The sequence below is a fragment of the Dromaius novaehollandiae genome, chromosome 3 (genome assembly GCF_036370855.1).
Source record: "Dromaius novaehollandiae isolate bDroNov1 chromosome 3, bDroNov1.hap1, whole genome shotgun sequence".
Taxonomy (NCBI): domain Eukaryota; kingdom Metazoa; phylum Chordata; class Aves; order Casuariiformes; family Dromaiidae; genus Dromaius; species Dromaius novaehollandiae.
The window spans coordinates 120,132,104-120,146,544 of record NC_088100.1 but is presented as its reverse complement, the minus strand read 5'-3'; the positions used below and the strand labels follow the sequence as shown (position 1 = coordinate 120,146,544).

The following is a 14,441-nucleotide window of genomic DNA, read 5'->3' as shown; positions in this document are numbered from 1 at the left end:
TTCAATTGCAAAGAAACAAGGAGCTCCTGTACAAAGGAATCTGATTCCATCTCTACCACAATTCCTAAATGTTAATATAATTTACCTGTACTATGCAAGGTAAAGTTCTCCCTGTGCTACTAAGTTTCCTTCATTCACTCTTAAAACAGTTTTGCATTCCCTTCAATGAATGGTTTGCTCTAGGTTCTTAACTATGTGACCATATTAGGTTGCTTCCATTTTTTAATTTACAGAATTTCATTCATACAATTTACAAGATTCCTTCTAACATGGGAGGACAGACTGTATAACAAATAAAAGAACCCCAAACATATTTTAAAACCCAACAAAAAAATGCCAGCTTTTCTGACTATTTAAAGAATGCCTGGCCTTTCTATCTATTTTATATATATAAATTCAGAACACATTCCTAACACCACCACTTTGTTTCTACTATGGCTTCCAGCTTTGGTCTGAAAGACGGCAACAAAAAATCCTTGTAAAAATCTTATCATAGCTACCTATGTATGAAAACTCAGCTGCCTTTAATGCTCAGTGACACAATGAATTAAAAGACATTAAAAAAGCAAGTTTGAGAATGCAAATACTGACACACTGTGGAGAGCAGAAGTAAAACATGATGATACTGTCGTGCTAGTAAGCACTCATCAGGTAACACATGATATGCATTTTCCCCTAAAGTTCTGTGCGAATTCATGTCAGAAGTGATTGGGGATTATGTAAGCACAACTGAAGATTCACAGCGATTTTAATGCCATTGCATACTTTCAAATACAGATCTTGTCAAAACCTAGGAATAAAATTCGTTCATTCAACTGAACGGAATTTACTACAGACCAGAATAGGATTTTAAAAGAGAGCATTTTTATTCAACAGAAGTTCTCCCTGAGTGAGTACAGAATAATATTAGTGAAAATCAGATAATTAGATATGCATTCCCAGCTAGAATTAAGACATCTGTGGAGAAGGGACTGGTTTTTAGTATGGCTCTGGTCTTACTATTTACAGTAATAGACCAGGCTGTGTCCTTACCAAGGCTGCAGTTCCACACATGCTGAGCCAGTATAACATGCCCCCAGAAGGGAATGCCATACTTCCCTGCTCTCCGGGCTGCATAATTTGTTGAGCATTCACCAAATGCTCCTATGAGCCTATCTGGCTGCCTAACTCAACAGGGAAAAATCCAGATCTTTTCTTCTTTTCAAGAGCAGTTCTCCATTTTAGCAAGTGAAATTAACTTACAAAGGGATCTAACAAGTGCCAGGGCTGGTACAGGCAGCCGGCATGAGCTCAGGGCCAGCAGCAAGGAAGAGAGGCCACAGGGAAACCTTTCCCTTTTTGGATGTAGTGAGTTTTTAAACTGGTGCATTACATCCCAGGGAAAGCACACACCCATAAAGAAAAGATAAAATCAGTTTGAATGTCTTTTCTTTATGAAGGAAAAAATAGACATTGTTTTTCAGATCTCTGGATGAATTCTGCTGGGATGCTATATGGTGAAGTCACCTTTTTGATTTTTGATTTCCAGATGAAAATCTGGATATCACTAAATACAACAAAATACCCCCAAGAAGTTTTCTTTCCAGTAGCTTTCATTCCCACAAAGTAGTCTTTCAATTTATGGGAAAAAAGGTCAGTCTCTACTACTATAAATCCTACAACTTGCATTATATCCATATTAAGGAACCAGCACTGCATATCCTCCAAGTTAGTAAAATAAAAAAATAAAGCTTACCTGGAACCCATTTAACCTCCATTTCTATATCATCATCTTCCTGTTTTTTCTCCTTTTCTTGGATACTTTGTAAAAGTTCTCTGTACTTGGCAATTTGCTCTTCATCATCTTTTTGGCTTTTCTTGGGTTTGTCATCTTCCATTTCATGAGCTACATCACCACCTTAAAAAAAGAAATTAAAGTTATCACAGACAACCTCAACAAAATGATAAATTGAAGTTAATGTTTGAAGTTAATAACACATAAGGCACATAAATAATTTCCAAGAAAATATCTTCAATATTTTCATCTATAATTCCTAGAAAGAGTAATCAATTTTAGAATTCTTGTATTTAACAGATGAAATTAAAGAGTACTTAAAAGAACAAGAAAAATTTGTCCAAAGGAAATCATGGATAGGACTTCGCATTTTCAAGTTATTAGTTTCAGAGTCCCTTACAGCAGAGTAGTATCTAAGTCTCCAAAATTAGTTCTGTACAGCATTTTGAAAATATAAACTGATATATTTTAAGAAAGCTTGCAACATTCTGTTGCAAGAAAAGACAGATAATTATTCCTACCCTTATATTCAGTGACTTGCCAAATTAACAAATGAAGCAAGATGGAATGAATGTTTTTTTCTTCTTTTAGTGAAACACGATTGCAATTTGACTTCTAATTATCTCTGAAACAGTTTTTAAAAGCTTAACAGGCTTGCAAAGGCTCTAAAGTTGCCGTGGCTCTTTGAACAACAGAAAGCTAGGCTTGGGGCAGAGCTTGGTCTTTTTTTGCCTGTGTGTTTTCTTCCCTCTTTTAACAGCGAGGCTGTGCTTCCTACAGTTGCACACATAGTATAACTGGTATCAGGAAAGCCAGACCTCAGCTGCAAGCTAGCACAGAGCGACCTCCAGTCTTTGGCTGTCAGTTACGTGCAATACTGTATTCTTCTCTTCCACAGGCCACCACCATACGGTGCTGGGTGTTGGCTGGGACTAGCAATCCTGACTGTTGGATTAACTGCAGCTGCTTTTCCACTTTCCCCTTAGATAGCAGAGATCTCCTCAGAGGGAAGCATCTGCTCAGGCGGCAGGCAAAAGTCATTCAGTTCTGGAGAGCGAGAAGAAAAAGAAGCAATTTTGTTGTTTCTTCTTCCTGCCGTCATGTGAAATGATAAGAAAACTATACTGGATGAGAGCTGAAGAAATCCTTAAGCTAAGAAAGGCTGCCATGAAACTGGATAAGGAAGGGACTACTGACATGTATTTATGATTGTTTGTCAGGAGAATCACTTACGAATAACTAAGTCTTCTTTCAGTACTTTATGCAACTGGTAAAAGATGATTTTTAGAATATAAACTTAGTATTTCAATATATTGAGTATTTTCTTCCCCTCACTAAAAGTATTTTTTCCCAAGAGAAGAATTTAAATGGTCATGCATATCATCATACTTTCTAATTTAGAAAAAACATGCATTTCTTTTGTCAAAAATAGCAGTTTTAGATTCAAATATCACCTCCAAAAAAATCCATAAAAGCCTCTTCATTCTGTAAGCAAATAAAGAACACTTGACAACTGCTGTGAGAAAGAAAAAAGAGCTGAATATGTTCTCAAAGTTTGTTCAGACTTAAAATAATCTTGTTGCTAGCTTTCAAGCATCTCACTGTAACGCACGACATGAGGAACCACTTTCTGATGGATGTTAAGGAAGCCTTCTCCTGCTAACAGCTTGTTTAAAGACTTTTTAGTCCAAAACAATTCTGGTGCATTAACAGTTGCATTGTAAAAGAAATACAATTAAGAGAAAAAAGCTTAACATGTGAAGGAAAAATGCGTGAGCAGCTGAAAATCAGCTTGAAAATACAAGTATATTCTTGATTTTTTAAAGAAGATTAGTAATGGAAATGCTAACACAACTAGAAAAATTAAGGGGAAAAAACAGTTGACTGAACTTCTGAGACAGGTCAGAAATTTTTCAATAGGATGGTCTGTGCTTTTTTTTTTTTCCCCCAAAAAAAGCTTTAATTCAAAAATGTAGACACAAATGCAGATGCTCAATATATTAAATTGCTGATTGACAGCAGTGTCCGTTGGTGAAACTGTGATCATGTTCTCGTAATCACAGAGCACTTGGAAGAAGTCATACTCTTAGTTTAAAAAGAAAAGACGAGCAATGGCTGAGTAGAAAATTGTTTTTTTTCTTTACTCAGCCTTACAAACTAGAAGAGAGTAGAGAAATAATAGTAGATACCACATTTGACAACAAACCTTCTGCAAAGCTCAGTTTACTTTAAAGACAGAAAGAAAAAAATCCTCCCTCATGATATCAAGACACACCAAAAAATTCAGCTACTGATCTGGAAACCGATGGCCATATCATAAAAATGCACTAACCATCTAAATTCTATCCAGTGTAGTTACTTAAATTCAGATAGATGCAAAATAAACTGCAACACACACAGGCAAGCAGAGTGAAGAATAAAGAGCTCTATACTGAAAAATTGCAGTAGCAAGTATGAGATAAAGAGGGTATTGCATTGTCCTATAGCAGGTTATGAAAAATTAAATGGGTTGATCTAAATTCTGAGCCAGAAAATAGTGAAAAGTGAGGAATAGCAAACCTAACTTCCCACATTGCCACAACACTCCAAATAAGAAGCTGTACAGGTCCCAGTAGTTCATCAAAAGGATAATAAAGGAAATATCTAGAATTCACAGTAATCAAAATAATCATATTTAAAACCTGTGAAGGTAGACATTTTCTGGCAAAGTATTTTTCAGGCAGAAGACAGATACTGAAAGAAAAAGATAGAAGAACTGCTTTCCAGAAACAGGTAAAAGTAAATGAATGGGTAAGCGTTACATTTTCTCTTTTTTAGCTTTTCTCTTTGTTTTAGGTCAGGGTACTGTAACCTTTTTAGTGGTGTGCACTGGATGCAATTTTCAGAGTCACTTTGCAAACCAGGTGACTGTAGATGCTGTAGCCTTTAAGCATCTGGCTATGCAGAGGTGACTGGGATTCCTAAAGCCACATTTTTGAGCCAGCCAGACGTACGCCAAGACTAATATGCTTTCAATCAGAGTTGGCTCCAGTCTAGTCCTTTCAGAGGAAGGACACATTGGCCTGCAAATGCACACACAGATGGATCCTTCCATTATAAGTTACTGGACACCTTCAAAAGCTTGTATGAACTTACTAGGAGAGCTGAGAGGACCCTTTTCCTGCCCTTCCAAACACATTTTGTTATAAAAGCTCCTGCAAACATGTTTTGGAAAATCTCCAGCACCTGCATCAGCTACACCAAGCTTCTGTTGCTTCACAGACAGAAAATTATCAGTTTGTGGTGCTTCTGCTTTGTCCCATGCAATTCCACCAAGGCTTGGATAATTTAAAAACTGTTCAAGTCCTCCTTGCTTGCTTCCTTAAGAAGTATTTTAGCAATAAGCCAAAACTAACCCAACAGAAATATCTTAGAAAGTCAGATCTTTATTACTGTCAAAAGAGCACTAATACATGAGAGTTGCCAAAGCAGCTACACAAGGTTAAGGGAGACAAGCCAACACCAATAATATCCTGTTTAACACATTTTATAAATATACATTTGATTTGGGGGCAATATTAAATAGTTTCATGTTCTACTTCTATCATCTTCCATTATTTATTCTTCTGTAATAGCTCTAGCAAATAAATACTTGTATGCTTTCTTCCACTGTTCATTTAAAAAAAAAAACGAAGTGGACTGTATTGTCACTTGACAAAATTAAAGATGCATTTAAATTTATATACCTAGTCAGAGTTATTGCGCCAAATATATTTCAAAAATTACAAAAGAGGTAATAGTTTGATTTTATTTAACATTAATCACCATGAGTAGTATTACTGAAAAAATTTCATCTTTCAGTTATTCTGTGTGCCAGTGTAAAGCAGGACAGCAGAAAAGATCTTGGTTTTGGAAAGATCAGAACAAAAGCTTAGGCATAAAAGTGGTATGCTTAATTTGAAGCATCCTTTAAAATGCCATAGCATGAGTCACTGGTTGTTCATGGTCAGAACAGCCATTACACGCTCGATCTTGATGCACAGCAGAAAGGCTTACTGATTGGAACAAATGCGTCCAAGTAACAGAAAACTCAGAAGCTATGTAAAGGAGATGCTTTGTGGTATGAACCATAGCATAGTAAGTCACTGAAATATCTGACATTACAAAACTGTTGTATAATAGTAATAACTAACAGTCACGGCAGACGTTTTTAACTTGAAAAATCTCATATAAAAAACAGACTAAAACAGGGCAACAAAAACCTGCTTATAAATAAAACATTTTTAATAAGTCAAAAATATGAATAAAAGTCCAGAACATTCTTTCCTTCTTATCACACTCCTACATTTCCATTCAAACAGCTGAAATTCATTTTCCCATTTGTGCTTAGTACCACATAATTCTGCTGGATGGAATCCTGTCAGATGGAATCCTGTCCTATATCACATAACTCAATGGATAAAACATCAGGAACAAGTTAAAGACATGGCAACATAATTCCTCTATTAATAATTTACTTTTCAAAACATCATTGGAAGCCAGACATTTCCAGGTTTAAAATTCACTGGTGTGCTAAGACATCTTAATGTCAACTTTCTCTTCCTTCCTAGCAAAGTTTACTTTTTAAAGTTTCTAAAACATTGCTCACTTACTATAGTCATTCACTTTTATCAGCACCCCATTACAGATGCTATTCTTCTAACATAGCTGTAGTCTTGTAGGTATTAAGAAAACTGAAATAGTTTTCTCTGCATCTACTGCTCTCATTATGATATTTGATTAAGCATTACTAGAGAAAATAAAATTCATTAGAGGTGCACTTTATAAACGAATTTTTATGAAGATGAGAAACAAATGAATCCTGGCAAGGTACTGCCAGGCAATTTGTTGCCAGATTTCCCAATTCTATAACCGGAAAAATCTGCAAGGCTCTCTGCATTCAGAGATGAGTTTGGAGCATGCAAATAACTTGCTATAATGCAGTATAAATCAATTTTCACATCTATTTGAAAGACCTGATTAAGGCTTAATGACATTTTCTTTTCCTTCCACTTTATGCTATATATATCATCTAATAACAGCATACCAAGTTTTAGAGTAAAAATAAACAAGGAAATTTAGGAATTTATAAACATGTTGGCACACCATACACAGAATACTTCTGTAGCTTATGAAGTTAGATGACATTCTTTTTATATTCTCAAGAAGTTTATATTCTCAAGAAGAGAACCAAAAAGCATTTGAAATATATTACCACTACTCTCTTTCTAGGATTCCTTTAAACGAATTCTGCTACTTGCCTTTCCCCTCAGTATATAAAATCTATAGTTTAGGAGTGCCAGAAGGCACACATGCTCCTCTGGTAATCCATGAAGAGCAAATGTTGGCATGTAAAAGCTCTGTACAACCTCTACTTCCCTCAGGACTTTCAAAGGTCTGGAAGAGACTCACTGTGCTGTCTAGACCACCCAGCACAGACTCTGGGCACCTTATTCAGGACCTCCTTGCCCTGCAGAGACTTTAGCATGCATACAATGGTCCATGAAAATGACAAATCACTACATTAACCTACAAACAGATTTCTGCATTTAGTGTTATACCTAATTCATTTAGTCATCAACCACTTCACATTTAAAACTAAGGCTTTTCCTTTGAAGAGGGAAAAGTTCAACACCTCCAGCACTCTTAAAAATATTTTTATCTCAAAACTGAAGAGATTAAAGCAGATTTGCCAAATTTCTCAAAGAAAGGCTAAAGTATACTGAGAAAATGAGGTAAGAGAAGAATAGGAGAAAAAAAGGAAGAGAACGATTTTACACCCAGAAGTCCAACCTATTATTCGAAAAGCAGATATTTAGGGTCTCAATAATTAGAATAATTCCTCATCCATCAGTTGATTTTTGACCAATGTTTCTCAGACTTCACAGAAAGACAGCAGATCTTCACCCATTATTCAACAGTTAACAAATAGTCACCACAATCTCTAGATAAACTATTCAAATGCAGGAAGAAAAGTGTCTTTTCTTTATCAGAATAATCACATCAGCAATAAAGAAAATGTACCACGTTTCATATCACCTGTGATCTTGCTACAGTATTTTAGATCAATCCAATTATAAAGATTATACTTGGTTTAATTAAAATCAATTACACCAGGCAAAGAGATTTGGCACTACAGAAATGAAAGCAAGCTGTTTAAAGCTAGGGTGATATATGTGAGTCAAACTGTCTCACTAATGCATTTTCTAAATAATCTGAGGCTCCAAATTCAGCTAGTCATCTGCTTCTCAAATTGTACTGCAGAAACATTTCTTTTGTCTTTAATTTTGTGGTCATACTAGTGATATTAATTATCTGGAGAATCAAAAGCAGGTTTGCATAATGAATCTCAACTGTGGCTTTAGAGAGAACTTACAGATTAAAAAAAAACCTGTATATGTCTTTTCCTATTATGCATAGAGAACAGTGGAAGAGTTTGGTTTTTTGTAATCTGTATTTAACTAGAAAAGAATCAGACACCTTTCAGTACATTTGCAAAATGCTACAGCTTCCATGTTACTAAGTGTAAATCAAAGACTTAAGAATCTCTTCAAAATGAGCTTTTATTCACATGCAAGTCTTAACTGTCAATAAGTCAAGCAGGTGGTAATGCAGGTCAGCTTGAAATGGACATCTGAAACTTTAAATTGCACAGAACTACCTTTCTCCTTGTGCTAGTTGTCATAATTTCACTAGCTCACCATCAACTCATTAATTTCCTGATTTGCAAAGCGTGAACCACACACACTGAACCTCTCACCACCAACTTCCCTCCTCCTTTAAATGACACACACACACAGGTGGAGGAAAAGTAGGTTATTTTCATATTAGAACTTAACCAGAGCTTTTGTACCAGGAGCATAATATTGTCCCTGTAAAAGAAGACACGTTTAAAGCACTTTCTAAAGATAGGGAATTTATATATCTAAAAAATTCATGTTAAAAAATACTGTCAGTAATGACTTTGTGAACAACGTTTATTAACCCAAATACCTTGCTCCTGTTCTTCCTCCTCTTCACTGGATGAAGCCAAGTAAGCTTGAAAATCCATGTCAAGAAGTTCTTCTTTGTTAAAAGTTCTGCTAAGTGATGTTACTCTTTCATGATCTGTTTCATCCCATGTGATATCTATCTTAAAAGTAAGAAGAATGCCAGTTGTAGAAGCTGAAATACTAAAATTAATCATTTTAAGTCTGCTTTTAGAGAAAATGGTTTTACATATTCCATATAAGAAGCAGTGTTAAGCTATTACTGATCTTTTCTACAATGCCAATTAGCTATACTACAATATTTTACTAAAATCAATTTACTTGTAACTTTTTGGAATTTGTTCTACAACAGAGGGTTTCAATGAGTTTTAACTACAGGAAAGAATGAAGAAGTCACCTCTTGCATTAGAAGGGTTCTGTAACATTGGTCAGAAAACACAATCTCTGCAAGCCAAATTTGATATGTGGCAGCAGGTACTGGTAAGCTGCAGCAGCAGCCACCACCAACTCTCCCCTCCTCCTCCAGCAGCAACTCAATTCCTGAAATCATGAACGTTTGCAATGGGGACTATGAAAGTGTTTGCCCAGCTTCACCATCAACTGGAAGATGACATGAAAAATTATCCAGCAGAAATTACTTATTTCTCAAATAATTACTTCTGCAGTTTGGTTCGCTTCATGCATGAAGTGAATGAATGTTTTGGCTGTCACAAAAGACAGAGCAGGAATGAATAGCTACAAGGAGGAGAAGCAACTGTTTTAAGTCTGGCACTATCACCAAAAGGCTGCTCTTGAACTACATCCAAATAACCATTTCGGGTACATGAGATTTGATTGTAATTCGATGTGTAACTTCTAAGAGAGGTATAATGGGTCAAAATACAGTATTTAGTTTATAACAAATAAGCTAAAACTCTTAAAATCTGAAATTCAAGCTTATCCATAGCATCTCAACTTGTGACTCCATAACATGCTCACATTTCATGTGTTTGATGTCTTCATTGTAAAATGGTGAGTATAAGCAGGAATCTTTTCTCTGCTACTTATACAATTTATAAGCTAACAGTAAAACTAAACAAATCAGAAAAACATACAAAAACACTGTAAAGATACCTTTGATGTTACCATACCAGCAGATGTAAAGTACTTTGGCTTATATGCAGCTACATTCACTTCTGAGGCTACATCTTTTGGCTTATCATCAAATGTAACATTATCTGGAATAAATCTTAAAGGCAGACAAAACATGTTGTTATTCAAATACACTGAAATTTCAAAGGAATAAACAGTCTCAGCTTTTCACAATTCTTATACATCAACACAAAAGAATCTGCTAAAATTAAAAGTTGGTAAGGCTGAAAAGAAAAAGAAATTCATAAGTACCACACACACAAAATTAACTGTCTGGCTTCTGCACAGCTATTCCACAGGTGTTTTATGTATAACACCACTACGCTGGAGGAGAAAGCTAAATAGCTTTCAGTTTGAGAGGGCCAGAGTTTGTTTGGTTTTGTTGTTATTGTTGTTTAAGAATCACCTTTTCTGGAAGCTTAAAATTAAAAATTCAGAAGAAAAAAGTATCAAATTAAAATAACACTTGAAGACAGATATACCAAAAATTCAAAACATTTTAAGAAAGCCTGGTACATCTTTTAACATTATAACTATTAAAAAACTGTTAAAAAGGTAAAGTCTTGTGTAACACCAGAAGAAACTAGATTAAAAAAACTTCATGTTTGTGTGCTACATGAGAAATTACCCCTGTCCCTTTTTTAAATCAACATGAATATAATATGATAAATGCTGTTCAACATTAATATTTAACACAGTAGGTGGGAGATTAGGAAGAGCTTTGGGGAATTTCAAACAGATGTCACTGTTGTGAAACATTAATCTTTCTATGTCTAGAAGCATGAAAGCTATATTAACAATAACAGAAAAGTTACACGTTCATTTGGCAGAGATCATCTTCTCCAGAGTGATTCAAAGCAGATGAATTAAGCTCCAGAGAATGATTCAGAGCAAATCTTTTCTTTCACTGATTTCTGACAGGGCCCACAACATAAGCCCCAGCAGACAAAGTCAGCTTCTGTCAAAATTTAATATGATTTAGCAACCTGTCTCCTGTCTCAGACTAGAAAGCTTTTTTTTTTTATAACGAAAGAAAATACTAACAATAAAGCATAACTGTAATTTGAATTCCCGTTTTTCTAAACATGGCTTTCAAAATATTAGAGCTTTCCAGCTCATTCATAGGGACCAGCATAATCCATTGCAGCTTCAAGACAACAGCAGCAATGTTCTTGCCCTGTGGTGAGCAATCCTGAAAAAGAGTAACTTCCTCTGAACCCTTAGCTGAAGAAAGAAGAGAATAGCAATATGTTGTTTTGCTTTCTAAATCTGCATCCTACAACTCCCCTTGACTGTAGCAACAGGTTGAAGATGCAACCATAACATTTTATCTGACTTCTCTGATCATAGTATCTCTGTGGAGAGATCCTCTCTCAAACTTTCCATTTGCCAGCAAAAATGCTCAAAAAATAAAAAAGAAACCCAAAGGGAATTGTGACAACTCACTGCATACATAATTTACCTCAAACATATAATTTTGGTTACAGAATAAAGGCAATATAGCTTATTTCAAATTATTTTAAATTGGCTTTAATCTCTCCCTTCCCAGACACCTAAAAAATTTCACCATTAGATTTACCTTAGGTCTATAAAAGAACAGCTACTTTCAAATTCCAATCCATCACATTCCTCATAAATTTTATTGGCTGTTTCAGGAGAATCACATTCTACCACTGCATAGAAGTATTTCAGTCGCTTAAATTGATATTCTCTCAGTTTTTCCTTATAAAGCCTGCAAAAGTGAAAAACAACACAATCAAGTCAGCTGGCTTAAACAACTTCTCATTTCTAAAATATTTTAAACTCATTAAAAATACACATCATTCAAACACTGTCCCAATCTTGCAAAAGGATTAAATGTTAAACAGCATGAAGTTCCACCATCAACTCAGTTTTATTTAGGTAAAAAGAACAATTCACATAGTTTCATTAGAGAAACTGGTGCCTCACTCAAGATCTTTGCAAAGATATTCTCCACAAGATTAGCTAAAATGTTAGGACAGAAACTACTAGATTCTGGTTTCTTTATTACTAGCAGTGTTCAAAGCATTTGAAAGTGTTATGTAGCAGCAACTGTACCTGACTCCACCTCCTACAGGAGTCATGAAGTTAGAGGCTCTGCACAGGCCATATAGAGTAACCTCTTTGTATGCTCTATGCAGGGCACAGAAAGTAGCATTTAATAGTTCCTATTGTGTCTGCAATTATTTAGCTGAGCTGGCACTGGAAATCCTGGCTCAGAACAAGGTACTGGTTGATGAGAAGCATATGCCATAGATAAGTAAGTGTACACATTAAGAACATAAGAGAATCTCAGAGACTGTAGGAGAACAAGATTGCAGATGCTCATGTTGGAGACAGACAGTGGAGGAGTAATGAATAAGCAAGTGACATAGGTGAGGCCTCCCTGAGGATGCTAATTTGGGAAGCACAGGTGTTGTAGTGGAAGATAATGGCAAGAGAAACAAAGCAGAAGAGAGACCGAGAACTGGATGAATCAGTGGGAGGATGAAGGAGACAGAGCACAGGGCTGAGGTCCTGGTCTGTGAACATAACGGGTACATGCACAGGTATCGCTGAAATATCTCACTGCTGGGATTTCCATTCATTGTATTTCAGAATGTACAGGGCCTACCGAGAAGCAAATCAGATGCATTAGGATGCACCTTGATACACACAGTGAAGCCAACTTGAGCGCACACTATTTTAAGTTCATGATACAACTCTCTGATGCACTGGACTCTCTACAAAGGGATCTGCATTTATTTTAGAAGCATCCAGAATTTTCAAATATATGGCAGTCCAGTCAGATGTATAATACAAAAGTGGCTCCAGTCAGGCTGCCACACATCTGGAAATTCTGGAAAAGTGTGAAAGCAGAACATCAAGTTCCATATGGACAAAACTTTTAAGCAAAATAACAGAGAGAAAGACATGCCTGAAGAAGCCTGGATGATGGCAGGCCTGATGAGTTCAGCCTACCTAGTAAGCCAGGGCTGCTGGTGATGGTATTCAAGATATCTCAGTCTGGGAATTCTTGGGCTAAGTTAAGTTCCTTGTTGGTTATGCTGATAAAAATTTTGACAGGAAGCAACAGAGGGAGTTTCTTGCATGAATGGCAATTGGTAGAGAAGAATGCTACGTTAAGCTCTCCACATTTTTGTTTCATTTATTATTCCAATTAGCTACATAATAAAAACTTTTAAGTCACTTAACAAGCAAGTTCCTTAAGTTTCATCAAAATGCATTTATTCAATGCAATGACAATGAAACAGGGTCAATTCTAAAACACGCCTTGAAAAACTATAAAATTAAAGCTGTCTACAGGAGACTTCCACAAATGAAGTTTTGAAAACAGGAGTTGATTGGGATTTTCACTGAGAATTACGTTTACTATATCTTTCATTTGAAGAGTAAGTTAATACCCGTCTTTCTCTGTGGTATTCTCTGGAAGATCGAATAGCTCTGCAGGTCCTTGGAGCTCTTCCTCTTTCAATCTTTCTTTTCCAAACTCTGAAGGATAAATCTACAGATACAACAACTTAAAAATAAGTTTCAACTGTAGAGGCATAATATATACCAGTTAAGAAAAAGCATCTCATCAAGCTTTTTAGACTTTACTGATTTCAGAGAAAAAATTAAGGGATCAGTTCCACAAACTTTGATGCCTGCCTAATTTTTATTCACAGAAAAGACAGTGAAATAAACAAACTAACTGTTAGGAATTAGAATGTTTTGAGGGGGATGAAGAGCAACAGGAGCCCTGACTTCAATCCTTTATATGTGGGAACACCCTTTCCAGAATTAGCTAATTGGCTAAAATTTCTCCCAAAGTTTCAGCTTCAGGCAGGCACTTAAAAAAAAAAAAAAAATTACAAAAATATCATTAAACTGATCAGCATTTAGCCCATTTACAAATAACTCAAAATTGGTGCAAAAAAAACAAGCAGTGTTATGCAATGATAGAAAGGGTTGAAAAGCATCCGGAAATAGCCATAGTGACTACTGAAAATCAAGCTGGCCAAGGAAGCGTAATCTTCCCCAGCTAGAATTTAGAACTTCACTATTAATTTCAGCAAAACAGCACTTAGAGCCAACCTCATATACACAAGAAGCCAACAGCTTCAGGATCTAATTCCATGTACATGCCCAATGCTGAAAAGCAGCACATGGTTATTTCTAAAAGAGCAAGTTAAATTCTGAAGTAGATAGTTTCTCATTTATCCTATTAATTTCTCTTTTTGTTCTTCCACAGAACTATCTCTTGTTGCTTTTGCTCTGTAGTCTTTGTTTCTTCTTTACAGTAAAAGGCACTACTACTTTTAGAAATCAGGTCTTACCTTAACAGAAAATATAACACCCCCTTTGGGTGTGAAAGAATTAAATAGAGCCAGCAAGTCCTTAGCCTTCAGCCTGTCCCAATCCATGTTACAAACTGCCAATCTACTTGTAATCTGCACAGGAAAAAAAGGATGCAAGGTTTATAGGTTTAACTCCTGACTGCTAAGGGAAATACACAATTCTTTAGC

General features: G+C 35.7%; 1 protein-coding gene across 1 annotated transcript in view; it reads right to left on the bottom strand.

Moving 5' to 3' along the window:
* ESF1 (ESF1 nucleolar pre-rRNA processing protein homolog) overlaps positions 1-14,441 on the bottom strand; it is a 36,500-nt gene that overhangs the window by 17,579 nt on the left and 4,480 nt on the right. The window contains exons 4-9 of the mRNA XM_026094662.2: positions 14,253-14,366; positions 13,338-13,438; positions 11,492-11,644; positions 9,895-10,009; positions 8,786-8,924; positions 1,736-1,897 (exon numbers count right to left, since the gene is read on the bottom strand). Coding sequence (XP_025950447.2) covers positions 1,736-1,897; positions 8,786-8,924; positions 9,895-10,009; positions 11,492-11,644; positions 13,338-13,438; positions 14,253-14,366 — 784 coding nt within the window. The remainder of the gene's footprint in view (positions 1-1,735; positions 1,898-8,785; positions 8,925-9,894; positions 10,010-11,491; positions 11,645-13,337; positions 13,439-14,252; positions 14,367-14,441) is intronic.